Source organism: Panthera onca, chromosome B3 (genome assembly GCF_046562875.1).
Source record: "Panthera onca isolate mPanOnc1 chromosome B3, mPanOnc1 haplotype 2, whole genome shotgun sequence".
NCBI lineage: Eukaryota > Metazoa > Chordata > Mammalia > Carnivora > Felidae > Panthera > Panthera onca.
The window spans coordinates 100,183,470-100,207,740 of record NC_138344.1 but is presented as its reverse complement, the minus strand read 5'-3'; the positions used below and the strand labels follow the sequence as shown (position 1 = coordinate 100,207,740).

At 40.5% G+C, this 24,271-nt stretch overlaps 1 protein-coding gene across 7 annotated transcripts in view; it reads left to right on the top strand.

The window, feature by feature from the left end:
* The first annotated feature begins 2,115 nt into the window (after window positions 1-2,115).
* Window positions 2,116-24,271, top strand: part of DDHD1 (DDHD domain containing 1) — a 109,289-nt gene continuing 87,133 nt past the window's right edge. For 4 of the 7 annotated variants that reach the window (XM_078448248.2, XM_078448246.2, XM_078448244.2 and 1 more), the window contains exon 1: window positions 2,117-3,122. In XM_078448248.2, the coding sequence (XP_078304374.1) occupies window positions 2,294-3,122 (829 nt within the window). In that variant the 5' untranslated portion in view covers window positions 2,117-2,293. Of the gene's footprint in view, window positions 3,123-24,271 lie in introns of all 7 variants that reach the window. The other 3 variants (XM_078448247.2, XM_078448245.2, XM_078448243.2) reach the window with 2 other exon arrangements.

Below are 24,271 nucleotides of genomic sequence, written 5' to 3'. Positions count from 1 at the left end.
TGTGAGGATCAAGAGCCTCTTAAGTCTACCTAAAAGAGTATGGCCTTACACAATGGACCAGAAGAGGATAACTCCCAGATTAGGGGACAGGAGTCCCCAAGATGGTGAAAACATTAGGGGGACAAGTGAAATTCAAGATTGTGAAAACCACTACCCACGGTTTACTATCAAGATTGCCTATGCCAGAGAACTAAAGAAAAATGGTGGAAATCTTGATATGATCACAACATTTAAACAATAGAAATATGCATTTAATACAAGGTAGAGAGTAATCTTTTTTTATAAAGGATAATATTCATTAATAGGAGTTGTATGGTCCTAATGAGTTAACATTTGGCTAAAATAATCAGAAGTCATACAGGTAGGCTATGCTCCATCAAGAAACCTAAAGAAATAGACATATTTTAAACGTTGTTATCTCTTATTTTGAATCCACTTCATGGTACTTATCACACCCTACGATAATGTATCTGTTTATTTGCCTATATCCCCCACTAGACTATAAGGTCCTTAAAGAAGGAACTGAGTCTCTCCTGTTCTCTTTTTTATTGACACCCAGAACAGAGGTGACTATCAAAGCACTGTAGAATAAATACTTTCATGGGAAGTAAACAGAGCAAAGCTCATAACTAAACTTCATATTCTGCATGTTGTCATAGAAAGACTGGAGAAGAAACTGAAAAGCAAGCATTCAGAAAGCAGTATAAATGGAGATGAGGGTTCTGATCTTAGATGTTTGAGTCAGGGCTGCAGTGTTCAGTCAGACAGGTTGTTCACTACATAAAATTATCATTTGGGCAATGGCACAAATTGGAGCAAAACAAACCATACTCTGCTTTCCAAGATATGAATTGCAACACTGTTTTGTATCTTGCCTTGCACACAGGAAGCAATGTCCTTTCAAATTCATCTAACACTGTACAAGCTAGAGATCATCCTGGTTTAAATTATGACTTAATCTAACAGGTTAGATCACAAGGCAAGAAAAACTGCCCCAGGAATCTGATTCCTCCACCAAAGGAGTAAAAGAAACAGTGAAGACTGTCTGGTCATGAATTGAGAACACTGAGGTTGGAGATTGTTTTTCTCTGGATTCTCAACATAGGGTGATGTGCTTATAAAATTACTTTTTTGTAGTATAAAATAACTACATAGGGGAGCTTCAGCATTCAATCTGATCCCAGAATGTAAGCTGCAGAATCAGAGATGTGTAAAGAACATGAAGAAACTGTTGGATCATAGAATTCCATTGCTGGAAGACATTTTAGAGATCATCTGGTTCAATAATCACTTCATTTTACAGATGAGGAAACCAAAAAGATCAAGGAGATGAAGTGACTTGCCTGTGGTTAGTTAGTAAAACTAAGTCTAGAACCTAATGTTTTCTGGCTTTCAAAATAATAATCTATCACAATCGGTTGCACTTGCCATCATTATAATGAACGTTGATTATGCACCCACTGTGTGGGAGAGGTTGAGACATATGGACTTGGGTCTCCATCAATGGCCTAACAGTGAGGTTGAGAAAACAGGAAACAAGTATCGAAAAATAAACAATAATATGAGGTGGCTTCTGAAGAGAGGTTTAGACTCTGGTTTCTGAGTGGCATTGGTGATGTCAACATTAGAGATCGCACGTATGCGGTGGGGTGCCTTCGTGTGGGCCTACAGCTCTGGAGGAACCAGAGCTAGGTGACTGAGAAGGTCCAAATGAGGACCTAAGATCACAAAAGCAGTGTCAGGAGAACTCAACTTCCAGGGGCCCTCTCGTGTACCATAAGCCCTTGGGCTCATGACCCAGATTGCCAGGATGAGTGGGATAAAGCTTCTCCTCATCTGGGCTCTGAACCTCAGAAAGGCGGGGGCCGAGGCAGGTGTGCAGGGAGAAGAAAGGGGAGGCGTAAGAGAATTGAGAAATCCTAAGAGTTGCAGGTGCCCTGAGCTGACCCGCTACCGCAGGCCAGAGGGGAAAGCCACGAGGCTAACGCCAGGCGCCGGCAGACGAGATGCTTCCGGTGCGGCGCGCGCGGCCCTAGGGGCGGGGCCGGCGCTAAGCACCGCCCACGTCGGGCTGCGCGACAATGGGGCGGGCCTTGGAACGTGCCTGCGGCTGCCGCTGGCCTCCGAGGGGCGGAGTCACCGCTGCTGCTGCTGCTGCTGCCGCCGCAGCCCCGGTTGGGATTTGAAAGATTAAAAACTACCGGTGGAGAGGGCGACGGCGTTGAATGTGTGGCGGAAGCGCTGGGGGCCGCGGCTCGGCGCGGGGCCGGGCAGCCGGCGGCGTCTCCACACCATGAATTACCCGGGCCGCGGGTCTCCGCGGAGCCCTGAGCATAACGGCCGGGGCGGTGGCAACGCAGCCTGGGAGCTGGGCTCAGATGCGGAGCCGGCGTTCGGCGGCGGCGTGTGCTGCTTCGACCACCTGCCCGGCGGGGACCCTGGCGACGGCGAGGTGCCCCTGGCCCTGCTGCGCGGAGAGCCCGGGCTGCACTTGGCGCCGGGCGCGGAGGACCACAACCACCACCTGACGCTCGACTCCTGTCTCAGTGATGAGACCTACGACTTCAGCTCCGCGGAGTCCGGTTCTTCGCTGCGCTACTACAGCGAAGGCGAGAGTGGCGGCGGCGGCAGTTCCTCGTCGCTGCACCCGCCGCCCCAGCCGCCGCTGGTCCCGTCGAGCGCTGGGGGCAGCGGGGCGGCGGGAGGAGGGCTCGGGGAGAGGAAGCGCACCCGGCCTGGCGGCGCGGCCGCCCGGCATCGCTACGAGGTAGTGACCGAGCTTGGCCCGGAGGAGGTTCGCTGGTTCTACAAGGAGGACAAGAAGACCTGGAAGCCCTTCATCGGCTATGACTCGCTCCGCATCGAGCTCGCTTTCCGAACGCTGCTGCAGGCCACGGGTGGCCTGCCCCGGGCCGGGGACCCGGACGGCGACCCTGTGTGCGGCCCAGCCTCCAGCTCGGGGGAGGACTACGATGAGGACCGCGTCTGCGGCTTCTGCCCGCGCGGCGCGGGGCACGAGCCCGAGATGGAGGAGCTGGTGAACATCGAGCGGGTGTGTGTGCGGGGCGGCCTGTACGAGGTGGATGTGACCCAAGGAGAGTGCTACCCGGTGTACTGGAACCGTGAGTAGCCGGCCGGGGGAGGGAGCGGGACGGGCTGCTTCTGCGGGGGCCGAGGAGCACCCGGGTGGGTTCGGGATTGACCGCCGCGGAGAGGGAGGCGTTTGAGGCCTGGCGTTTGGTAGGAGCAGGATGGAGATTAGACCCGCAGCGCCGGCAGGTGAAGGGTGAATGAGCAGATGGCAAAATACAAGCCGCCTGGGGTCAGTAGAAGATACCGCCAGGGTAGCGCCTCCTGGGTGAGCTGGGTGCTGCTGCCATCCTTTGGAGGTGATCCAGGAACGGATGCCCAGCCCGAAGGTTTAATTTCGTTATCCTACCTGAGCTTTGTCCACCTGGGGATCTGATTCAGTCTTATTTACTCTGAACTGCCTATGATTTAAAGAGCAGCCTGTCCTCTGAAGTGGGAATGCTTGAGGTGATCTGCACGAGAATCAACAGTTAAGTTATGGGCTCGGGGAAAAAAAAAACAGTACAGCGGGAAAGGAAAGGAGATAGGTGGTTTCCACCGGGTGCGTTCGGGAGAAATGAAGAGCAGTGCTGGCAAATGGGTCCGCTCACTCTCTGTGGAATACTCGTTTTTGTCTCTTAGGTTCTTGTTTACGTATTCTCAATTTGCCTCCTAACCTTGAAAAGTGGCAAGGCCTATGCCTTGGTTTCCTCATTTATAAAATAGGGATACTTGTATCTACGTCGTAGAGTAAATGAAATAATGTACCGAACTGGCCGGAAACTGTGCTTGGCACACGTGTGATATAGGTTAACAATGGGTTCTTCTTCAATTAGATAACAACACAAATAAGTTTGTAATTAAATTAGATTGAAAGCAAATGTTACATACGTAATATATGTATATTCTACTCTAATGAAACTTTTGGCCACCAATAATTTGTAATATATAGTTTTAGTTTTATGGGCCTAGTGCCTTAACTCAGATGTCTTCATTGACTGTTACTAGCCTTAGGTCTTCCATGTATTTTATAATATCTATTTTGTATTAATATATATTGGTGACTTAGCTTCCTTTCTGTATTTTAAGCAATTTATGGGCAGAGTTCACCTTTATCTTCATACTCTCATTGAGCCTAGCGCAGTAGATATTTAACAAATAGGTATTGAATTGCATGGGTGATTCTGATAATGTTAAAACATTCATATGTTAAGCCTGAGTCCCTAAGATAGCAATTACAGTATGTATCAAGTCACCAAATAAAATAAGCATGGCAGAAAATTAAATTTCTCACTGACATTGAAGGCATTTGTTAACATTTTCACAAGGCCAGATTCATATGGGATTTGTCACATCACTCCCTTTAATTACAAGCTAAGGATGGGGTATGCTTATGTTCACTCATTCATTTATTCATTCATTCAGCTCTTCTTGCCAAGTATTTGTGTGTGCATAATACAGTAGTCTTGTGAAGGCATGGGAAAGGTGGAAGAAAGGACAATCCTTACTCTGCAGGAGGTTTCCACTTAGTCTTTTCAAATGTCCTAGACATCACTATAGATTTTTTTCCTTTGAATATAGAAGAACAGGACTTAGCGGAGCCAGAAAGTTGGGTAAAACTTTGCAGGGCATCCTTGGAGAGGAGTCTGGAGACCAAAGAATGAATGAATCCTACCCTTAAATTGACTAAAGTATGTTCACCTAGAATGTTGCGTACTCTTTTGGTTTATGATAAAATTGTTAATGCTTGCATAGTGCTTTACTGTTTATAAAGTGATTTTTCACATTCTTTCATAGTGATATCATTCTCTTTATGAAGAGACAGCCTCAATGAAATTAATGAACTTGTCCAAGGTTACTCAGCTAGAAGTGATGAAGCATTTTAAAGTCTAGTGTGGTGTCCAAAGAGCATCTGACCCACCCACCACCCAAGGGTAATGGTATCAGGAAAGCTTCCCACATAATGTAAGACTGAGTTCTAAAGGGTGAATTGAAGCAAAAAAAATTGGGGAGATGCAAGGAAAGGCTTTTCAGCCAGACGGGGTAACATATGCAGGGACAGAGAAGCATGAAATTACATGGCATTTGGAGGAAATTAGGGCTGCACCTACAGCAGCCAAGATGCATAGGGTAGGCTTGGGATTTGACCATAACAGAGACAGAGTTGTTTGGTCAAGGGCAGGTGGAAATTGTGAAGGGAGGACCTGCCTTTGAATGGTACATCTGGGAGAGTAACTAGGAAAGGAACAAGATAGATATGCAATGCTAAAGACTTTGAACTTTATCCTGTGAGTATTAAGAAACGAAACAATTGAAATTTCTCTATTACTTAGGTGATTAATTCAAAGGTTAAATTGAAGAGTTGGGAAATATTACAATGGTCTTGTCATAAATCAAGAGAAAATCAGTGAGGGCTTACAGAAGTTAATCTGAAAGGAAATGTGGACTTAGTCTTCTCACATTTTCTTTTCAAAAGCAGATAGCCAACAGACCAGTTATAAGTTATAAATTAATTTGTGTTAACTAGCATGACAGCAACACCTATTTTGACTCCATTTTAGCATTTTCTAAATACTTTTCTGTGATATACAATCCCGTGGGTGTCCCAGGCCTTCCTTATGAGCTACAATGGAAATACAGTAGTGCTTTTTGTCCATGTTTTACCACTCCCCACAAAATCCCCACTCCCATGTCACTTTGCTCCAATTGGTTCTTCAGGTCTCTGTATTATGTAAATTCTCACGTTTCTCTTGCGGGGGAGAGGGGTCAGTCCCAGTATGGTCTCTTCAGCTTTTGCAGCTTCTGACTTTCTTCTCATTTTACTTTTTTAACCTTTCTGGAAACTTTCTGAATGGTGACAATGAAAGTTTAAAAAAAAAAAAAAAAAAAAAACAACTCCTGGGGCACTTGTGTGGCTCAGTTGGTTAAGCGTCCGACTTCGACTCAGGTCATGGTCTCACAGTTCCTGAGTTTAGGCTGTACCTCAGGTTCTCTGCTGTCAGTGCAGAGCCTGCTTCAGATCCTCTCCCCCTTCCCTCTAACACTCTCTCTTTCTCTCCCTCAAAATTAAATACACATTAAATTAAAATTTTAAAAAACTTCCAAAAATTCCTACAAAGTGGTAGTAGGATTCCAGTGCTGATTTGGGCTTTTTGTGACCTAATTGAGCCCACTACACCTGGGTGTCAAGGCCAGTAAGTTAGTTATGCTCAGTCTAAAAGAAATGTGTCACTTATATTTGTTCTTCCTTTTGAACTCTTACTAGCAGATAAAATTTGAACCAATTTTGGGTACATGAATCAGAAGGGAAATAGAATTTGTCTTCTATAGACAGGAAGCCAATATTATTATATATGAAAAAAGTGTTGTAGGAAATTTATTTTCATTTTATTGTCTGTTTGGATATTTTTCTTACTGCCTGTAGACATTGTAGATAAAAGTGATTATTGCTGAGTAATGGCTAAGTGAACTCCCTTGTTCCCCTTCTTCCTAAACTACTTGTAGCCATTTCATAGGCTTGTTTTGAGAATTATTGTATATAACGTGCCTGGAACAATGGTTGGCACAAAGTACTAAGTTTAACTCTAACTATGTGGATCTCAGAAAACAATAATCCTTATTTGTAGAAACTCACATGAAAGTTAATAAGGTTGACCAGTGCCAAATTGTCAAGTACCCGAGGTTTGTTGTTACTGGCCTTTACGTCATCACAGGTGAAAGAGTGTTTGTAAAGAACTAGCAAGAAAGTGGCCCAAGCATTTAGTAATAGTGGTGGAAAGGCATATGGAACATTATGGAGATACTTAATGAGTTTAGAATAGTCTCAAAGCAATTCTTATGGCAGTGATGTGTGCATTATGCACAAGGGAGTATATAATTTCCATTTATTGACTAAAGTTATTTATTTGACCAAATATTTATATGAATGTGTAGTTTCTTCCCCCTCCCCCACTTTCTGGTATACTTGAGGTCTACTTGCATTATTATAATTCTAAACCATTTTCAAACATTTTAGAAATTAACCAGTCTTCATGATATATTGAGGAGAAAATAATACTCCCACCAAAATGAGATAGAAAAATAAGGGCTCTTTCTGAAAGTACCCAAATTAAATGGTGTTTATTAATTCAGCATGACTGTAACCGTCTCTTCGGTCTTTGTCATTTAAGGGTTAATAACCATAATAATTAATAATCATTCGAGGCACAGGGCATCATGGGAAAGTAATGGAGTCCAACCTGGTAGAAGGCACTCTTTCTTGATCAGTTTCTGCCTCCAGTAAAGCAAACTATAGGGAGTAGAGACCAGATATTGTCATGCCTGATTCTGAAAAAGTGTTGAGTCTTTTCTTTTTAACTGCATTGTCTCCCAGTAGCCCAGACTGGAAAGCAGCCTTGGGCTGTATTGGAACCTTGGCTGCTCAGGTTTGCAGAATCCTGGCAGAAGTTTTCTGAGAACCCTGTTTTAGATCAAGCCTGCTTTAGACTGCATTTTTCAGTGACCTCCTGAAAGAGTACAAAGATAAGAATGACACTGAGAGATCTGTATGGAGGGCAGGACTTAGTACAACCTGGCCAAGGTATTCAGGACTTTTGTTTTCCTTTACATTGTACCATTACCTTAAAACTGATCTAGTTATCAGTTATTGATCCACCTTATTTGTATATGGCACAAATGTAATAATGCATGTTGTACACGTGCTTTATATAAATGTTCAGAGTCATTGGTATGTCTTTCTTTACTCCATATGTCACCCCCCCCCCTTTTTTTCCCTCCTTTACAAGTTTTTCATAAAAGAGAACTTTCGTACTGCTCCTTCTTCCAAATCTTATATCCTGGGTCTTTTATCTCCACATCACACCCTATAGTTTCTGCTTTGCTAAGATCTTTGATGCTTTGATGTCTGGAACTTTAGGGGTGATCCTTTTCTGATCGGGGGTGGGGGAGCTGGATGTGCTGGTCATGAAATCCTCATAAAATTATGGACACTGGGTGAAGAGAGTAGGGAGATAGAAGGGAGAGGGAAATGGGAAATGCACTCACAGGAAGCCTAAGATGATTATTGGGGCAAAAGAGGTGGTGAGGTAGACAGTTCTAGAATCCCTGATAGTTGGGAAATCTAAGTCCTTTATCTTTTATGAGTGTAATAACATTTAACCTGTACATGTTATCAAGAGAAACTTCATCACTGATAAAGGGTATAAATACTAGTCTCTCTCTCTCTCTCTCTCTCTCTCTCTCTCTCTCTCTCTTTTTGGCCAGGGTACATCTCTAAAAGCTAAATTAAAAGTGGAACAAGAAAAAACATCATTTTTTTAGAGCCAGTTTATATAACTTACAATTCTACTCTTTTGTGTCCACTTTGGTAAAGGGAAATTATACTCACAAAAGATGTTGAATCACTGACAAATGAGTGGATTAATGGAATGAAAGGCAAAATGTAGATACTTTTTGGTACTCCCAGATTAGGGGACAGGAGTCCCCAAGATGGTGAAAACATTAGGGGACAAGTGAAATTCAAGATTGTGAAAACCACTACCCACGGTTTATTATCAAGATTGCCGGGGCGCCTGGGTGGCTCAGTCGGTTAAGCGGCCGACTTCGGCTCAGGTCATGATCTCACGGTCTGTGAGTTCGAGCCCCGCGTCGGGCTCTGGGCTGATGGCTCAGAGCCCGGGGCCCGTTTCGGATTCTGTGTCTCCCTCTCTCTGACCCTCCCCTGTTCATGCTCTGTCTCTCTCTGTCTCAGAAATAAATAAACGTTAAAAAAAAAATTAAAAAAAAAAAAAAAAAAGATTGCCAATGCCAGAGAACTAAAGAAAAATGGTGGAAATCTTGATATGATCATATAAAAATAATTCTATTTTATGTACTGCTTTCTAATTTTATCAGTTGCCATACAAGAATAAACTATATATTCATTAATATTTATTCTAATGTCTTATTACATTAAGCTATATCTAGATAATCTTTATAATCATTGTATGTTTAAATAAAATCTGTCAAATGACTTGAGGCCAGGCCAGCCTTTGGAAATTACATTGTTATTGGTACTTCTGTACCCCAGGACTTCAGGTATCTGGAAATCTTAGACAAATATAAATTCCATCTGAATGGAGATCTTTTCCAAATAGTCGAGAGTTAAGAGTTTATTTGCTAAAGTATAATTTTAACTATATGAATGGGAATCTCTCTCTAATATTACTAATTCACTTTTTGGCCACTTCTCAGTGAACCATCATTGTGAAAACTGATGTAGGATAGCACTTGAGACACATGATATGGGACAAAGAACTAGATTGTGCCAAACATACATCTTCCATATCATATGCTATGGAAGGTGCTGCTCAGTAACTTTAGGTGATGCACAGGGAGCAGAATTGGAATTACTTCTAAGCCTTCATATTACTCTTTATTACAAATGATCAACTTTCAGTTAGTATTTTATTGACTGAATCCATTATTTTCTTCTCATTCTATAGAATTGCTTCTAGATAGGCTTCTAGATAGGGTATCTCCTGTCCTCCTATTTCATCCATCTAGATCTTCACTAAGGCTCTGGTATGTTTTAACATTAAGTACCCCCAAGTTTTTTATGCTTTAGAGAACAAAGTCTTGGGGCTCCTGGGTGGCTCAGTCATCTAAACAGCCCCTACTCTTGATTTCAGTTCAGGTCATGATCTGACAGTGGCAAGATCTCCACACATGGAAGACAGTCTCCCTGTCCTTCTGCCCCTCCCCCGCATGCACCCTCATGTGTGCACTCTCTCTCTCCCTCTCAAAAAAAAAAAAAGAAAAAACAGTCTTGCTGTGAATCAAAAGACAGTCATTGAAAAGAGAGAGTCCTTCTTAAATATGGAGAACAAACAGAGGGTTACTGAAGGGGTTGTGGGAGGGGGGAAGGGCTAAATGGATAAGGGGCATTAAGAAATCTACTCCTGAAATCATTGTTGTGCTATATGCTAACTAACTGGGATGTAAATTGAAAAAATAAATTCAAAAAATCAGAAAGAAAAGAGAGTCTACTAGGAAGAGATTGTTGAGGACCGCTCAAACTGAAGAAAGTACAATACGGCTGTTGAAGCACTTTTAATGGCACTCACTCTACCATGCTGGCTGTCCTGCTGAAATGAACCTTTAGGATATGGTTAGCACTAAATAAGGCAGGTGTGTATGTCTGTAAGGTTTATGAACAGATGCTTGCCTTTGCTTGACATTTTCATTGTATCGCTAACCACGCTTACTCTTTTTAAATTTTTTTTTTTAATGTTTATTTATTTTTGAGACAGAGAGAGACAGAGCATGAACAGGGGAGGGGCAGAGAGAGAGGGAGACACAGAATCTGAAACGGGCTCCAGGCTCTGAGCTGTCAGCACAGAGCCCGACGCAGGGCTCGAACTCACGGACCGTGAGATCGTGACCTGAGCCGAAGTCGGCCGCTTAACCGACTGAGCCACCCAGACGCCCCACTCTTTTTATATGAGGTTAGCACTACTACCCATGGTTCTGTTCTTTGTCTTTCACTAGAAAAAATTGGGACCTTATATTTTAGAATATCTTTTTTGGATATAGTATATTTTTATTTTTAACCTGTTTGCTATTTTGCCTGTCATTTTGTATAAACTACATCACGCATTACACTTTTTTTGGTGGGTGAGAAAGGTGTTACTGTACTTCACATATAACAAATGTTCCTAATCCTGGAATACTGGATTGAATTGTTTGGAATTCTGATTGCCCGACAGGATTCTGTCTTTCATGGACAGACCTAGAACCCATCAAAATGTAGGGTAGGTCACACATTAAGGGTGGATCTGGTTTACAACCTTTGTTTTCAAAATAGCTTTTACCCTACCTCAGCTCATCAGTTTTATCTCTGCCACTTCCATTTCAATTCTTACTAGTTTTTCTGGAGAGGCAGCATTGTATCTTGTTTATGAATGTAAATGACCACTGGAGTCACCCGTCTGGGTCAGAATCCCAGCTCTGCCATATACTGTCTGTCTGTGGGCAACTTAAATTCTCTGTGCCCCAGTTCCTTCTGTAAAATGTGGATAATAGGACCTACCTCCTAGGATTATTGTAGTAAATGTGTTAAAATATTCAAAGATCTTGAAACATCTCATGATAGATAGTAAGTTCTATATAACAGTGTTATTACTTCTCCATTTTCCTGCCTCTTCTGTCCTTTCACATTTACAACCCACTTGACATTCTTGGCTTTCAGCTCTCCTATTTCAATTTGTAGTCTCTTTCCTGACATAACCTTTTCTTTGGCCTTGACTCTTGGTAATCGACTCGCAATTAGGCACAGTCCTAGAACAACCCCTTGTGAACTGTCGCTTGCTCCTATGAGAAACCCTGACGGATTTTTGCCTAGTCTTTCAGGCCCCAGAAAGAGCTGTGCTGCTGTCTTGAGCTTTCCTGGTTTGTGCATCAGAGGTGTGCACGGTTCTCTTACAAATCTACTGACTGTGGGAAAGGAGGCATTCCTTCACATGAAAGTATTCTAAGTTTTTGAGCATCTACTTTTTTTGGTATGCGGCTCCTGTCACCAGCTGTGGGAGGTACTGACTTCACCCCCAAAGCTCATTTAGAACATCTCCACCAGCTACCAGGATTTTTAATACAATAGAGAAGTTGACGGCTTTCTAAAAGACTGCTCAGTTTTCAGTTGAGGCAGAGCCAGTAGTGTTCTTGGTCTTCTGCCATGCTGGCAAGAAAGAAGTGGCCCATAATTCCTTTTACAGTGGAGACTTCAATATGAAAATTTTGAAGCAGTCGATTCCTCTTAATTGACCTGCAGTTGAACCAGTAGTGGTAGGAATGGCAGCTAGGTTCTGGCACCAAGAGTAAGATCTAGCTTCAAATATGAATCTACCTTTAGTCCAGGGATTTGAAGGAGCCATCTCTCACCAGCACTGGCAATAAAAGCTGAGTAGGCTCAGAAAACAGATCTTTGTTGCCAGTTTCCCTCAGTTTGAATCCTTGATTTATCATAGCCATATGACTTGAGGCAAGTTATAATCTCTCCATGGCCCAGTTTCTCCTGTGTAAATGGGATAATAATCCCTGCTTCGTGGGGTTGTTATAAAGATTCTGTTAAAATTCACATATGTAGAGTACTTAGCATAGTACCTGGTTCAATAAGTGTTAGCTATTATATTTAAGCCATGCTGATATATTGGCTATTAAACAAGAAACCTAGCTTCTGGAAATTAAAAAGTGTGTGGTTGACCTATTTTATTTGGGAAAAAGAAGAGTGGGAATATATGGCTCAACCAAAATTATTTCAGCCTTAAATGTGATGACCATATACACCCTTAACACATATGTACACACATAGCCCCTCCCCCTTCCCCCTCCCTCCCCCTTTTCTATAGATAGATCTCTGTGTTCATTTTAAACCTCCTTAATCTTACCCACCACCACCATTCTCCCTCCAGAGTTCTGGGAATCACAATGAAGTACCACATTACAGGGACCTTAAGTCCTCTTGTAGGCTCTGACGTTGAATAAAATTAAGACCTTTCAGTGTGGTGAGGACAGTGAAATACACTTCAGCCTTTCAATCACCTTTACTGGGTTCCCTTGCCTGTGGAATGGCATCCAATCTTAGACCAGTACTTTGCAGTACTTTCATCGAGCCTAACAGTCACTGGGAAGATTATTAAAAATGTAGATTTTTAGGGGCGCCCAGGTGGCTCAGTCAGTTGAGCATCTGAATTCAGCTCAGGTCAGGGTCTCTCAGTTTGTGAGTTTGAGCCTCACATTGGGCTCTGTGCTGACAGCTCAGAGTCTGCTTCAGATACTCTGTCCCTGTCTCTCTCTGCTCCTCACCTGCTCACGTTCTCTCTCTCAAAAAAATAATTTTTTTAAAAATGTAGATTTTTAGATCGCATCCTTGGAGATTAGAGTCAAGAGATCTGTGAATCTTTCTGTTTAATATGTACCTCAAGTAATTCTGATTGCAGGGGGTTTATAGACCTCACATTGATAACTTTGTCAATTCATTAATTCCTCCAGTCTAAATGGCTCTCAAATGCCTCATCTTAGGTTGTCTTCATTTTCAATCTGAGAATAACCAGTTCAGCCACTCCCAGGTTGTATTTTAGGTGGTTCACGAGGAACCAGCCCTTGACCCACAAGTTGGTATCTTTATTTCATCTTTGTTTTTCTTTTACCTATTTCTGCTCTGCCTTTCCAGTTTAAAACTTCCATATTTCTATTGATTTTCTGTAAACTCATTCTGTCAATTATTGAGGAGGAAGAAGTCCTCAACTATAATTGTGGATTTATTCTTTTACTTCTGTTGATTTTGGTTTCTTATATTTTGAAGCTCTATTATTAGATGCATACACATTGAGGATTGTTGTATCCTTTTGATGAAATAAAGCCTTGATCATTTTGAAATGTCCCCCTTTATCTCTTGTTCATTTCTTATATTGGTGTACACTTTGAAACTAATTTAGACCCTCAACTTTCTTTTGATTTAGTATTTGTATAATATGCCTTATTCTTTTACTTTTGTTTTTGTTTGTTTACTTTTTTGTTTAATGTTTATTTATTTTTGAGAGAGAGAGAGCGCAAATCAGGGAAGGGCAGAGAGCGACGAAGGCACAGAATCTGAAGCAGGCTCCAGGCTCTGAGCTGTCAGCACAGAGCCTAATGCGGGGCTCGAACTCATGAGCTGTGAGATCATGACCTGAACCGAAGTCAGATGTTTAACCGATTGAGCCACCCAGGTGCCCCCTTATTCTTTTACTTTTAAACGTGCATGTGTTTTAGACGTCTTAGATATTGTTTTTTAAACTCTGTTCTGACAAATGCTGACCTTTTTTTTTTTTTTTTTTAATTTTTTTTTAACGTTTATTTATTTTTGAGACAGAGAGAGACAGAGCATGAACAGGGGAGGGTCACAGAGAGAGGGAGACACAGAATCTGAAACAGGCTCCAGGCTCTGAGCTGTCGGCACAGAGCCCGACGCGGGGCTCGAACTCACAGACTGCGAGATCGTGACCTGAGCCGAAGTCGGACGCTTAACCGACCAAGCCACCCAGGCGCCCCACAAATGCTGACTTTTATTTGGTGTTTTAGGCCATTTTTATTTAATATGATTAATGCTACGTTTGAGTTTAAATTGACCATCTTGCTAGTGTTTTTCTATTTGTACCATTATTCTTTGTTCCTTTTTTCCTTTTCCTGCCTTCTTTTGCTTTATTTGTTACGATTCTCTTTTAGGGATACCTTTTTCATATTTTTCCTGGTTGGTGTTCTGTGATATTTTTGGATTATAATTACACATGTATTAGATCATTTGGTATTGTCCCACAGCTCTTGGATGCTCTATTCTGTTTTTTGTCTACCACTTTTGTGTGTGTTTGTTTGTTTGGATAACTTCTGTTGACTTCAAGTTCACTGATTCTTTCCTCAGCTGTGTTGAGTCTACTGATGAACCCATCAAAAGTATTCTTTATCTCTCTTCCTGTGTTTTTAATTTCTACCAATTTTTTATTCTTTCTTGTAGTTTCCATCTCTGTGCTGATATCCATCTGATTATACATGTTGCCCACCTTTTCCACCAGAGCCTTTAGCATATTAATCACAGTTATTTTAAATTCTCTAATCATTCCAACATCTGGGACATCTCTGATCTAATTCTGTTTTATCTATTGATGGTATGTTTTCTTTCTTGCTTTTTTGTATGTCTCAACTTTTTATTGAAAGCTGGACATCTTGTATAGGACAGTAGTGTAATTAGCCTAGAAATAGTTACACCTTATCTTTTGCTCGGCCTTTAGTATGAGAGATTGATCAATCTGGTTGAGAGTTAAGCTGGGTTTGGGTTTTGTCACTATAGCTGTTATCATCAATGCACCACAGGCTTCAAAGTCCCCTGGCATTACCTTCTATTTAGGGTGAGGGCTGGTTTGCCACAGAGTTTTTCTCCATGCTGTTTTCCTCCCCCAGCAGTAGATTAAATGCTTGCTATATTGGTGATGATGGTAGGAGAGTGGAGAAGGGGCATTCTTTGTTCTGATTCAGCCTCATTCTTAGGCACAGTATCTGAATCTTGAGAATGGGTCCTTCTCAGTGATTCTGCCTCTACCCCAGCTATAGGAAACCTCATGGTCAAGACCCAGGACAGTGCCCTGCCCCTACACCAAGGGTTTTTTTCTAGTGCCTTTTTCCAGCTGCTGTGGGTCTTCATCGGTGCCCTAAAAGCAACAGTGTTTTCTGCCCTTCTAACAATCACTTACGTCATTTGTTCCATAGGTGAGATAGGAAAGACCCGGGCAAAGCTTCATATTTTTCCCATAGCTGCTGCCATTCCCTCCTCCAGGCCTGCACCATGCACCTTTTTCAGGTTTCTCATCCTTGTCCCAGTCATTCTTAGGAGCTTTCTGTAAAGTTTTTGAAGAAGAATGTGCAAAGGGATGCAGTTACTCTGTGTCTGAGGCCCCAGGGATCCTATGCTCTCACTGTAGCCCACTTTACCATTAACAATTTGTTAAAAACAATTTTAGCTGAAATCCTTTTATTTACTTTTATGACATCTGGTATCTACCCCTAACAAGCAAGTACTCATAACTAGTTTCTTCCTGTCTTAGATATTGTATTAGTTAGTTGCGCTGTGACCTCGGGTCTCTGAAAAATTTGAGAGAAATTACAGTTTTAGAAATTAAATGTATGTCTTTTGTTTGAAGGGCAAGAGCAATGCTCTTCTAGCTTTCTACATTCTAAGCAAAGACTGAGATTCAGTTATACTCTTGTGTTTTTATTTTTGTAGTGGTTACTCTAGGATTTTCAGAGTGCATCTTTAACTTGTTACAGTCTGACTTCAGAAATTATTTTGTCACTTCATGTAGAGTGAAAGAGCCTTATTAGTGTACTTCCATTTACCCTCACAACCATTTTGGCTATTGCTACACATTTTACTCCTACATATGTTATAAACTCCAAAATCGTTTTTGCTTTAAGAGGTCAATTTTTAAGAGATTTATTTAAATGAAAAAAAAAGTCTTATATTTACCAGATATTTGTCATTTCTATTGTTCTTCATTCCTTTATGGAAATTCTGCTTGAAGACCTTCCTTTACCTTTTCTCTTAGTGCATATTTGCTGATGAGAAATTTTCTTGGCTTTTCTCTTTAAGAGTCTTTATTTCTTCCTCATTTTTGACAGATATTTTTGCTGGATATAAAATCCTAGGTTAACATTTTTCCCCCTTCAGAACTTAAACGTGTCACTTCATTGTCTTTCATTTGTATATTTTCTCTTTTTGTCAATTTATTTTGAGAGACAGAGCAAGCGTAAGCGGGGGTTGGGGGGAGGAGGAGCAGAGAGAAAGGAAGAATCCCAAGCAGGCTCCAGCTGTCAGCGCAGAGCCCCTGTAGGGCTTCAATTCACAAACTGTGAGATCATGGCCTGAGCCGAAATCAGATGCTTAACTGACTGAACCACCCAGGTGCCCCTCATCTGTATATTTTCTGATGAGAAAATCCTGTTACTTTTTCTTCTCAATGTCATCTTTTTTTCTGGCAGCTTTTCCATCCCCAATTTGATTATGTGTCTTGGTGTGGCTTTCTTCATATTTCTTCTGCAGAGGATTTTTTGAGGTTCTAGGAACTGTGGGTTTATAGTTTTCATCAAATTTGGGAAATATTTGACTATTATTTCCCTGAAAAAAATTTTTTTTTCTGTTTACCCTACCCCTTTTCTGGGATTCCTACTACATGTATGTTAGCCTGCCTGATACTGTCTTATAGCTTTGTGCATTTTCTGTTTTAGCAATTTCTTTTTACTCTGTATTTAATTTTGGATGGTTTCTATTGTTATGTTTTTGAATGGTCTTTTGCTTTGTTATAAACTTCAAGAAGTTCGCTGGTCTTCTGCAATTTGTAATCCACAGTTGCTCTCATTTGGTATATTATTTCTGATGTTGTTATTTTTCATCTACAGAAATTCAGTTTAAGTATTTTTTTATATCTTCCATGCCCTTCCTCATCATGTTCATGTTTTCCTCCACCTTCTTGAATCTACAGAGTGTAATGGTTTTAATATCGTTAGTCTGCTAATTTTACCATCTGTGTTGTTTCTGGATCTGTTGCCATTGGCTGACTTTTTCTTCAGTTATGGGTTAGATTTTTGTGCTGCTTTAACACTTGTTCTTTTTTGTTTTTTGTTTTTTTTTTTTTGGATACCAGATACTGTGAATTTCCTGTTGTGTGCTGGATTTTGTAGGATTTCTTTAATATTGTTGGGCTTTTCTCTAGTACACAGTTAAGTTCAAATTTGTTTGATCCTATCAAGGCTTTCTTTTGACCTTTATTAAGGTGGTCAGAGCTGCCTTTAGTTTTGGGACCATTTATCCTGACTACTAAGGCAATACCTTTCTGAGGACATTACTCAGGCCCTAGGGAATCAGGTCTTTTTTACTCTTGATCACTGGAACTTGAACTTTTCCCAGCATTATATGAGCTCTAAAGATTGGTACACTTACTCCTTTCCAGTGGTCTTTTTCCTTGGCCTCAGATCGTTTTCTCCCATGCATGGATAAGTTTTTGACCAAAGTCTCAAAGAAACTCCTCTAGAGATCTTCAGCGCTGTCTTTCTGTATAGCCCTCTATTTACCAATATTTTACTCCACAGATTCTATCTACCTTGGCCTCTCTGCACTCTGAGCCATTTGGCATCTGAGCAAGACTGCCAGGCTCTGTTTGGGTTATCTCTCCCAGTGTTGCAGAACAGAAGCTCCAGCCACTGAGCTTGGGCAGCTGCACGAGTTCTCCCATGATCACAGTCTTCTGCCTGTTGTGCAATATCTGAAAATCATCGTTCATAGACATTTTTTATTAAAGATTTCTTTTTTTTTTTTTTTAACTATTCTTGAGAGAGGTAGAAAGCAAGCAGGGGAGGGGGCAGAGAGAGAGGGAGACAGAATCCCAAAGTAAGCTCTACGCTGTCAGCACGGAGGCTGATTACAGGCTCGAACTCACAAACCGTGAGATGATGACCTGAATTGAAACCAGAAGTCCAGACACTTAACTGACTGAGCCACCCAGGCGCCCCATTGTTCCATGTATTTTATCTGATTTTCTAGTTGTTTAAGGTGGGGCAGCAAACACAATGTGCATTACTCCATCATGACTAGAAATAGAAGTCTGTTCTTCCAATTTAGCAAACTGATTTACTCTTTACATTCTTGGTGGTCTTTTTTATGTCTCTTTTTGTTAGGCACAACCTATTACTCTCATATTGTATGTGTCTTTCTGCCCAGGAGTGTTGGAATGGACATTTATAACACCTTTAGTGAGCTAACATGGGTCAAGTGGCTGTTTGCCATACTTAATGAGAATCAAGATGTCTTCTGCAGCTGTTTTTTTGGGCTATAGGGTAGAAGTGATTGTTAGACTTGTTAGACTGCCTCTTTCTGCTGGCATATTACATTCAGCCTACCAAACCAACTGCTACATTTAATTTCTCATGCTTCCTAGTTTCCATCTTTTTTTTTTTTTTTTTCCTATTTCTTACAGCTCCATGTAAAAACAGACTCTTGAGGATCTGTTTTCACATCAAAGGAACCCCCCACCCCCACCCCCTTCACTGGTATCAGTGGGAAATAAATCAGAGCACTGGATTAACCTGCCAGTCACAGTATGTCTGCAGTGATCTCATCTGTAGGTTTTAAGCTTATATTTAGTTTTTGGATGTCACCAGTTGTCATAGTGTGAGGTTTTCATTTTGGAAGAGATGGCAGGGGAAAAGGGAGCTTAGTTAAGCCAAATGGCTTGAGGATTCTAGAAAGCTAGTCTTGATCTAGCCAGATTTAACCACTGCATGTGGTTTTAGAAACTTAAAAAGGTGTTAGGTGAATTAGAGTAACACCATAATTAGGAATGGTATTTTATAATTTACAGAGTACTTTCACATACATTGTTTTATTAATCCCTATTATAACCTTGCAATGAGATAGAATATCCTCATGTTACCGATGGATACAGAGAGAAGTTAAAAATGGAACTAGAATTAGGCCAAGCCTTCTGAGTCTTAACCAGTTCCCTTTCTCCTATATACCAACTGTGACCTCACAGATTGTACCATCTGAGCAGATGTGAAGATTATATGCCAGTAATACTTAATATCTTAGATTATTTTGTAACCTATGTAAAAATCACTTGCCCATTTTTACTGCTCCTTATTCCTTCTATTTGATGATTTTTAAATATATTCCTCAAATTTCTTGTGACTTTAGGCTTAGGAATTTTTTAAATGTTTTCTTCAGGTTCTTTTTGCATATGTTCACATTTTTGTTTTTATGCTTGTTAGCATTCTGAATTTTGACTACATGAATCTTTCTTTTCTCCCTTGTTCCTCTTTTTTCAAAAGATTTTAGCTTTTCTTTTGATTTTTGACCCAATTTAGAGCTTACATTCTGAAATGATCACATCTCATTTATAGCCACTGAACCCACCTAAAGAGAAACTATTTTGACCAACTGACATTTGTTTGCCATCTTCCTAAACTTTGTGCTTCTCTCTTATAATGTGAATTATTTTCTTTCAATACTTTTTTAACTCAGCAGATCACATTTTATTACTTTCATTCTATAAATATTCATCTAGTGTCTGTTAGGTAACAGAAAAGAGGGATCATCTCTACCTCAAGTTTGCAAAAAGCTTTCCAGAGAAGTGGATACTTGACTTGGATCTTAAAGGGTATTATTGGCAGAGGGAATGGTTATTGGCCTGGATTCTTGAAGAAGGACTCATACATTCAGAGGACTCGAGGTTCTCTCGGGCAAGAGCATTGGGAATAAGGGAGAAAAGGGTAGAAGAAAGAAACTGGATATAGGTAGCCAAAGACTAGATCAGTCTTTTTTCATACTGGAAATTTAGATTTATCATGTGAGAATACAACACTGGAAGGCATAAAATGGGGCAATACCTTGATCAGATTTGCATTTTGAGGTTATGACTTTGGCAGCAGTATAGAAGATAAATGGAAATCTGGAAATGTGATGTCATAATCAGGAAGAGTAATAAAGGAGTTATTGTAATATTCAAGAGAGAAGCAGGGTCTAAGGCAACACTTTATGAATGGTTATTAGAGGGTTGGAGGAAGATGTTAAGGAAGAATAAGGAAGTAGAATATACACTGTCAATGCCATATGAGTAAGAGGGAGGGTAATCCAACTTATCCCTAATGTTTTTAACTTGGGTGGATTATGGAGGAAGAAAAGATTTCCTACCCAAGTTCACCTTGGGGCGGCAGAAGGAGGGTGAATAGTTTATGTCTATATATTGCATTTAAGGTGCCTATTGCACACCCAGATAGAAAGCATCCAATGGGCAGTTGGATATATAGGTCTGGAGATCAGAAGAAAACAGTATTGCAATTAAAGATGCAAAGATCTCAATTTAAGCCAAGGTCTCTAAAATGTACATGCAAACACTCTATTGGGGATGTTAAATGAAAATGTTTGAATTTGTATTTACTTTCTATTTCATCCCTTCAAGTTTTCTATTTTTGAATGTTTTCTAATGTATGTAATATATGTAGAACAGTAATACATATGCATAATTTAGAAGTAAGTATGTATGAGAATGTGCTCAAAATATTTTTGGTGATTACTAATTTAAGCTGGTTGCGAACTAGTGTTCACTTCTGAGTATTTTGCTTTACAATAACAACCTGGAGAACTTTTAAAAAATATATGTTTCTGGGGTGCCTGGGTGGTTCAATTGGTTAAGCATCCACTCTTAGTTTCGGCTCAGGTCATGATCTCATGGTTCGTGGGATCAAGCCCCATGCTGGGCTCCATGCTGACATCCAGGAGCCTGCTTTGGATTCTCATTCTCATTCTCTCTCTCTCTCTCAAAATAAATAAAGTTTTAAAAAATACATATTTCTGGATCCTATCTCCAGAAGGTTATGATCTATTAAGTATGTAGAAAGAAATCGGGAAAATCCGTTTTTTAACTTAATTCCTAAAGTGATTCTGATAGTTGGCCAAGTTTGAGAGAACCAATGTTAAAACTGTGAAAAACATGTACAGTATAGAAAGAGAATGATACTTTGCTGATTCTGAAAGGTCAAATTTGTTAATTCATATTCTTTTGATTTAATAATCTGATGGCATATGGCCATGGTATTGAACTGATTATCTCCACTAAGCTAAAATTAACGTTAACAATTCAAAAGTCTGTTTTCATGTTATATACTCCATTTTTGGCACAGGTTTTTTTTCTCATATCCACACATATTATATCAAACATTTTTTTAACTAGCCAAGGACCTAGAGAACTTTTTTCCTAAGCATGTAAAATTCTGCATTGCTTAGACCCACCCAAATATTAAACGTGGAAGGCTAAAGACAAAAGAGCCAATGATTTAAAGCTTTTCCTCCATTTGAAATGAGATTGCAAACAGCACCTAAAATCTGCTGCCTTTGAATTAAAATTTGAGAAAAGTATGAAAATGCAATGGGAAAACCTGAAAGGATCATGTCATAAAAATTTTTGAGAACTGCTGTGGGCTGAATTTTGTCCTCCCCACAAACATATGGTAAAGCCCTAATCACTACCTCAGAATGTGACTGTGTGTGGAGATAGGGCCTTTAATAAGATGATTAAGTTAAAATAAAGCTATTAGAGGTAGGCACTAACCTAGTTTGACTGGTGTCATCAGAAGAGGAAATTTGGACACGGAACAAGTCAGGAGGGATGCATGTGCACAAAGAAAAGACCATGTGGGTTTGTAGTGAGAGAGGCCTCAGGAGAAACGAAAGATGCAAACACCTTGATCTTGAACTTCTAGCCTCCAGAATTGTGAGAAAATAAATTTCTCTGGTTTAAACCACCCAGAATGTGATATTTTGTTATGGCAGCCCCAACAAACCAATACAAGAACAGTAAATTGCTTATTAAACTTTATAGAAGAACTGGGGCGCCTGGGTGGCGCAGTCGGTTAAGCGTCCGACTTCAGCCAGGTCACGATCTCGCGGTCCGTGAGTTCGAGCCCCGCGTCAGGCTCTGGGCTGATGGCTCGGAGCCTGGAGCCTGTTTCTGATTCTGTGTCTCCCTCTCTCTCTGCCCCTCCCCCGTTCATGCTCTGTCTCTCTCTGTCCCAAAAATAAATAAAATAAAAAAAATAAAAAAAAACTTTATAGAAGAACTAAGAAATATATAAGGTTCTAAAACCCAAAGGGCCGTGTTCCCTGAATCAAAAGAAAGCAAGCAGTATTTAGGGTATATTAAATTGCCCTGAGTTTCTCACCTCTAAGAAATTGTTTTAAACTTGGTGAGTAGTAGATATTATTGACAGTAGCTCTTGCCTAAACATAATTTAGTATTCCTAGTGTAATTGTTACTTTCAGATGTGGCCCTATGTTTTGAGGTGTAAGTATTTCTTTCATAAGATGGAATTTTGTGTGATTGCTAACTCTGAACCCAGTTTTGCAATTATAACATTGTGGCCAAGCTAAATGATGATTAGGGTAACGATTGTGTAATTATTTTTGTCCTACATTATTCTTCCAGATTATAGTTTCTTGCGCAGTGAATGAACAAGTATTCAGGTATTCAAATGGAAGGTAATATTTTGATATCAAGATCCTAATATACTCCCTTTCATTCTATTTACCAATAAAACTTCCTTTGCATACATAATACATTTTTATTTTATCACCCACCCTCTGAGAACTGTCAGTTTATTATTACTTTTTTCACAACCACCTCCCCCACCTTTTTTTTTTTTTTTAAGACTTTATTTTTAAGTAATCTCTATACCTACCACAGGGCTTGAATTTACAACCCTGAGACTAAAAGTCACATACTCTACCAACTGAGCCAGCCAAGTGCCCCCAATTTATTATTAATTATTGGTTTTATTTTTAATATCTCAAGTATATGAAAAGATCTAGGTAACATAACCAGCAATCAGTACTCCCTGTCATTTAGCTTAACAAATTAAACATTGCAGATTATAATCAATATCTCTTCTGTGACCCGTTCTATTCCCCTTTCTTCAGTCCAGAAGTAACCACCCTCCTTAATCTGTTATTCATTTCCATACACTTTTTAGATTATTATATCCATAGGCTTTTGTGTGTGTGTGTGTGTGTGTGTGTGTGTGTGTGTGTGTGTGTGTGTGTATGTGCTTGTTTTGGCTTTATGTAAATGCCATTTCTGTTTGTTTCCTTCTGCAATTTGCTTTCTGGTTCAGGTTAGGTTTTTGAGATTTATCCATGCGGAATCATGTAACTCCAGCTGTTCATTTTTACCTCGAATAGTAGTGTTATATTGTATGAATATACCACAGTTTGTTTTCCTCTTTGGGCAAGCCGTTGTTTGCAATTTTTCACTATTATGAACAGTGCTGTAATAAACAGTTTTATATACATCTCCTGTGCAGATGTGCCAGAATTTCTCTAGAGTATATACCTAGGAATGGCACTGTTTCAGATTCCATCTTTCTCTGCTTACTAATGAATCTGAGTATATTTCATGCTATGTATTTATTGACTATTTGGGGTTGGGTTTTTTTCTGTGAAAATCTCGTTATATCAGTTAAGAGTCCAATGAGGAGCAAAAAGACACAGTAATTTCACCAGAGAAATTGTAACATAATTATTGGAGGAATGAACAGGGCAAAGAGAACTCTGTGAAGAATACAGAATTCGAAGATGCACACAGCAGCCAGCACCCCTATGACTGAGCTAGAGCACCCCAGGAAGAGGCCATTTCCTCCCAGGCCTGAGATTCTGACCTTGTTGGAGAATGAGACCGTGGTCACTGAGGTGCCACCCCAGTAGGACGGCTGGAAATCTACCCGCTGGACAGCTGGGAGAGGCCTTCCACAGGGAGGTGCCTGGGGACTTGGGGGTGCCTAGCAGGTGACCTTCTGCTCTGAAACTGCTTGGGGTGGGGGTGCTGCCCATGGGAAGGCGCTACTGCTGTTAGCACAGGGGTGCTGCTGAAAAGTAAAATGTACACCCTGCAAGAACCCAATAAGGTGAGCACACCAGAACTAGGGAGAGAAACCCCTTCCTCCTCCATCATGAAAAATGATTTGGTGGAAGTAGTTCATCAATATATTAGGCACAAATGGTTTAGGTAGGCCTCTGTGGGACTGATTCTGGAAACTTATCTACTATTTACAGCATTAATTCTATGAGAAGTATATTCAGAGTTCCCAAATA